The sequence below is a fragment of the Felis catus genome, chromosome C2, assembly GCF_018350175.1.
Source record: "Felis catus isolate Fca126 chromosome C2, F.catus_Fca126_mat1.0, whole genome shotgun sequence".
NCBI lineage: Eukaryota > Metazoa > Chordata > Mammalia > Carnivora > Felidae > Felis > Felis catus.
Window position 1 is genome coordinate 3075171 of NC_058376.1, and position 5012 is coordinate 3080182.

General features: G+C 67.0%; 1 protein-coding gene across 1 annotated transcript; it reads right to left on the reverse strand.

Moving 5' to 3' along the window:
- Nucleotides 1-1490: 1490 nt before the first annotated feature.
- On the reverse strand, nucleotides 1491-4726 carry CRYAA (crystallin alpha A). Its single transcript, XM_003991362.4, has 3 exons — nucleotides 4461-4726; nucleotides 3329-3451; nucleotides 1491-2261 (listed from the first exon to the last, which is right to left on the reverse strand). The coding sequence occupies exons 1-3, from the start codon at nucleotides 4647-4649 to the stop codon at nucleotides 2052-2054; spliced, it is 522 nt and encodes a 173-aa protein (XP_003991411.1). The 5' UTR covers nucleotides 4650-4726; the 3' UTR covers nucleotides 1491-2051.
- Between the last annotated feature and the right edge of the window lie 286 nt (nucleotides 4727-5012).

A 5012-nucleotide genomic window follows, 5' to 3' on the forward strand; every position in this document is an offset into this window, starting at 1 on the left:
AGGAGGGAGCTTCAGACAGTCCGGTTTTCCAAAGCATCCAGCTCCACCCCCAAGTGTAGACGCCGTCTCCGCCACCTACCACAGAGCACCCCACGTTTCTCACAAATGTGGAATAAGTGGCAGGACAGCATGGGCGGCTTCTTGTCGGGAGTCGCAGGGCAGGAGGGTGGGAGGGTCGGAGGGCCTCCCGCTGGCGCAAGGACTCTGCTTCAGGTGGAGCTGAGCCGGAGGGATAGAGGTACCTCGTATGCGCGTGTGTGCACACGTGTGTGTGCGCGTGCACGACTGTGTGGGTGAGTGTGCACACGTGTGCCAGTATGCGTGTAAGCAGCGTGTGGGTGTGTGCGTGTGCACGCATGCGTCTGTGCGTGTGCAGTGTGTGTGTGCGCGCGTGTGCCAGTGCGTGTGTGCACGTGTGTGGGTGTGTGCATATGTCTCAGTATGTGCATGTGCGTGCAACTGCGTGAGTGTGTACACCTGTGTCTGAGTGTGTGTACGCACGTGTGTGGGTGTGCAACGTGTGTGCGTGTGCACACCTGTGTGGGTGAGTGTGCCAGTGTGTGCATGCAGGCACTGTGCGGGTGTGGGCATGTGTCTGAGTGTGTGCATTGCGTGCACCTGTGTGGGTGCATACGTGTGTGTCTGAGTGTGTGTGTGTGTGTGTGTGTTGATCAGGGACCACTTCACAGGAGATTCTCCTGTGTGTCCACCTTCTTGGAGGAGTATGGGAGCCACCCCGAGGACCGTGTCCCAGCCCCCACTCCCCCGTGATGCAGCCTAACACCGGCAGTGCCCATCAGGACGCGGCACCTGCTCGCCATCCGCTCCCAGAGACGCACCTGACCCTCCCCGCGGTCACTGCAGCCTCGGGGCCCCTCCCCCAGGGAGGCTGGGGGCCTCTGGGCCTCGTGCCCACCCCCCCACTGCCAGGGCGGGCAGGGAGACAGCCGACCACACGGGGTGGGGGAGGCTGCCCAGGATGCTGTGCCCTGGTCACCAGAAGCTCCCCGAGGGCGCCCGTGCCCACTCCAATGAGGAGGGGCAGTGAGCGGGGGCGCCCCCACACGCAGAGGTGCACAAGTTCGGACCACACCTGACCACCCTTCCTCACCCCTCGGGGAGCAACGGGGCCAGGGTCCTTCAAGTGCGGCCCCCAGGGAGCCGGGACACAAGCCCCCCTGAGGAGGAGAGTGGCAAGATGGCACTGCCCCACCGGGCACCCTGGGTCCCACAGAGAAGGGGGTCCTGATTCTCTCCACACCCCCACCTCCCCCTCCCTCGGTGCTCTCCACACAAACCCCCTCCTCCCTACCAAGCGGGGGTCCGGGGGCACTGGGGAGTGGGAGCCAGGAAGTGACCAGGTCGCCTGGAGGCGGCCGGGGTGGACCCTGCACCCTTCCCACCGGTCAGTTCCACCCCTGCACCCATGCCACAGGTCATGCGGCCCCGCACACCCCCCGGGGGAGACAGCACGACCACCAGCCAGCAGATTGCTTGTGTCACCTGCTCTTTATTGACTGCCACAGGCTGCATTCTCATGGGTGGCCGGGTGCCCCGGGAGAGGTGCTACATAGAGGAAGGATGGGGGGAGCGCGGTCGGGGAGAGGCTGCCGAGGGCCCAGGCGCACAGGAGGCTCCGCCAGACGGACCTCGGGGCACCCGGGGAACGAGGGCAGGACGCGCAGCCGGGCCGTGACACGGGCGCCCGCCGCCCAGGGTCAAGGTGTGCCTGGCTGGCCCTGGGGACCCAGAGGTTGTCCCGAGGTGGCCTCCTCTGGGAGCACGGCGCCGCCGTGTCAGGAAGCGGGGGAGGCGATCACGTCCACCGGGCGGCCAGTGCTGGGATCGGGGCGGCCCCGAGGCCGGGGCACCGCAGGCGGAAGCCCCAAGCCCTCCAGGCTACCCTCCCCAAACCCTCGCTCCCTCAGAGGAAAGGAAAAAGAAATGGAAAGAAGGAAGGCAAATGGAGACCAGCACCCCACTTTCTAGGGCTCCCCCAGACCGATGGGCCGTGGGGGCAGCAGCAGTGGCAGCCGAGGCCGAGGCCGAGCTTAGGACGAGGGCGCAGAGCTGGGCTTCTCCTCCCGCGACACGGGGATGGCTCTCTCGCTGTGGCCAGCATCCACGCCAGACGGGACCTTGGGGCCAGAGAAGGTCAGCATGCCATCCGCGGACAGGGAGCAGGAGAGCGCCGACTGGTCCACGTTGGAAGGCAGACGGTAACGGCGGTGGAACTCACGGGAGATGTAGCCATGGTCGTCCTGGGCGGGGGACGGGGAAGGGCACGGTCAGAGGCGCCAGGGCCGGGGGTGCCGTGGGCCTGACACGGGGAAGGCCCTCCCGGACCTCACGAGGGCCAAACCCGCCACACTCACACGGTGCAGTGGGAGCCAGAAGGCCACGTGGAGAGCTCCTGCTGAGGCTGCCCCCCACCCCCCGCCGGCTGCCCCGCCTCCCCGCCTCCCTGCACAGCCTGGGGCCATTCAGGGTCATGGAGCTGGCTCATCAGACCCGTTTCTCTCCAGAATCGCGTGACTGGCTGTCCTAGTCCTGCACGTGGGCCACATTTGGCCTTCACCCCACAGGCTCAGGGTGCCGGCTTTCCACCCAGCGGGGTCTGAGCAAAAGAACTCTCCCCTTGGCGGGACAGCTTGGTCCCAGCCCCTGGGCCCGACTTCTGTCTCCACGCTGAAACAAGTCACTTGGGCCACAGCGCCGTTCGTGGGGGGGCAGGAGACACGGAGTCAGGGGTTCACGCACACGCACGCACGCACACAACCGCTCCGACCATTAAGAGGAGACCCTGGTCTCTGACCCTGGTCTCTGCCAGGTGAGCAGCCACCCCACCCTGAACCAGCTGTGGGGCCACCGATCTCCCTGAGCCGGGCTCTGCCACCTGCCGGCTCCCGATAACGGGGGCGCCGATGACAAAGGGCCGCCGAGAGGTGAACGTGTGAACACACAAGCGTTTGGGGCATCGATGGCCGCCGGCCGCACTGCAGGGCTCGCCTGCCACAGTTAGGTTTCCATGGAACCCACGTCGGCTCAGAGCTCCCCCCCCGCCCCTCCCCCTCGGTGCCCAGAGCTTCCCGGGATCCTCCCTGCTCCGACCCCATCACTGGCACGGCTCGGAAGGAGCCAGGGGCAGCCGGGCGGTACCCGGGCGGGGGTCCCTGCAGACCCCTCACCTGCCAGGGCTCAGGAGCGGCCTCCCTGTCGCTGGGAGGAGGCTTGCTTGTGCGCTCTGGGACAAGCGGGCATGTGGGGGCACAGTCCCCTCCCTCCTGGGGCGCAGGGTCCCCGGAAGGCGGGGGCCCCTCAGACCCACCTGCCTCTCGTTGTGCTTGCCGTGGATCTCCACAAAGTCCTCCAGCACTTTCACAGTGAGGTCCTCCGGGGAGAAGTGCTTCACGTCCAGGAAGATGACGAACTTGTCCCGGTCAGAGCGGACCTGAAACCCAAACGCTCCCGTGGGCCTCTGCGGTTCGTGCGGGGCTGGCCGGAGCCAGTCCCCCGGCCGTCAGCACAGAAACGCCTTCCACACATACAGGGCACAGAGTCCCGGGGACCCCTGACTCGGGACCGCGTGGACCCTCGGCCTCAAGACCGTGTGTCTGCTGATGCCTAGCTGCTGATGAGCTGAGAGGCTGGTTATGGTTGGCGGGCAGGTTACGGGTTAGGAGGCTGGTTACGGGTCGCCTGGCTGGCGGGTCAGGGGTTGGCTGACTGGTTGGACCTAGCACATTGAATAAAGTCACAGCCCTCGGCTTCCCTGGTTTCTCCATAAACAGCCCGGGGCCTGACTTCTCCCACGGGCGTGATGTACCCGACGGCCTTGCCGGGCTCGCTGCTCAACCTGCTTCCCTCTCCCCTGCCCTGACGGCGCTCCCTGGGGACACTCAGCAAGGCTGTTTTTGCTTCTGAGGGCGCCGCATCAGCCCTGGGCAGGCCTCTGCTTTTAGGCAGTGAGGGAGACCCAGCCCCTCGAGACCCCGGGACCCTGGGGTCCACCGCAGGGGCTCGGGGAGGGAAGGCCAGCAGTCGCTTCCCTTTGGGCCTGGCCCCGGGCAGGAAACAGACCACACTCTGCGGCTGTGCTGGCCGTCCTGGGGGAGGGGCCCTCCTGGGGACCCGGGGCGGCACAGCGCACCCGCCCAGGCTTCCTGCCGGAAGGGAAGGGTGGACAGCCCGGAGCACAGAGCCCACACCGGCCCTCACACCGGCCATCACACCGGCCGCAGTGGGCCTGCTCGCGGGGCCGCCATCGTGTGGCTGGTGCATCACAAAACGCACGTGGGTCACGGGCTGATAGAGGACGAGACGGGGCTGGGCTCCGGCTCCCTCTCCAGACCCCTCCTCGGAGGCCCGAGGCGAGGCGCGGCTCCACACGGAGCGCTGTGCTCCCCCTGCTCCTCCAGCCGCGGCCAGCAGGAGAAAGCAGCCCCCCGGCCAGGTCTTACCTCGGAGATGCCGGAGTCCAGCACGGTGCGGAACAGGGACTGGCGGTAATAGGGGCTGATGGTGGAGGACAGGAAGGGCAGCAGGTCGTACTCGAAGAGACCCTCGCCGAAAAACTGGTCAAACAGCCGGCTGGGGTAGAAGGGGCCCAGCGCACGTTTGAACCAGGGGTGCTGGATGGCGATGTCCATGGCGGGCGTCGGCGATGCAGGGACCCGGGGCTGGTGGGGAGTCGGGCAGGGGCCTCTGGGCAGTGCGGTGGAGAACTGGGAGGTGAGCCCTCCTTATATACGCCGGCGACAGAATAGAAGCATTAGGGGGATTTGTCTGGAAAGTGTGAGCTCAGGAGGAAGGCTGCCGGGTCAGCAGAAACGTGGCCTGGGCTGAGCGCCCGCCACTCCCAGCCCCGGGCACTGAGGCCCTGACCCGCGCGGAGCCCTGGACTCCAGGAGCCGCCCTGTGGCTCTGTCCCCACACTCACCTGGGGGACGGTGAGGACTCATCTCCCACTACTGCGTCGGGGACGCCTCCCGCTTACGTGGCCTGGGTGATCC

What these genes read in the sequence shown, in the direction of transcription:
- CRYAA (XM_003991362.4), bottom strand. Translation starts at nt 4,649, where the DNA reads ATGGACATCGCCATCCAGCACCCCTGGTTCAAACGTGCGCTGGGCCCC. An exon ending in TGGACTCCGGCATCTCCGAG is followed by an intron (nt 3,452 to 4,460) that starts GTAAGACCTGGC and finishes TTTGGGTTTCAG; the next exon opens with GTCCGCTCTGACCGGGACAA. An exon ending in GCAAGCACAACGAGAGGCAG is followed by an intron (nt 2,262 to 3,328) that starts GTGGGTCTGAGG and finishes TCCCCCGCCCAG; the next exon opens with GACGACCATGGCTACATCTC.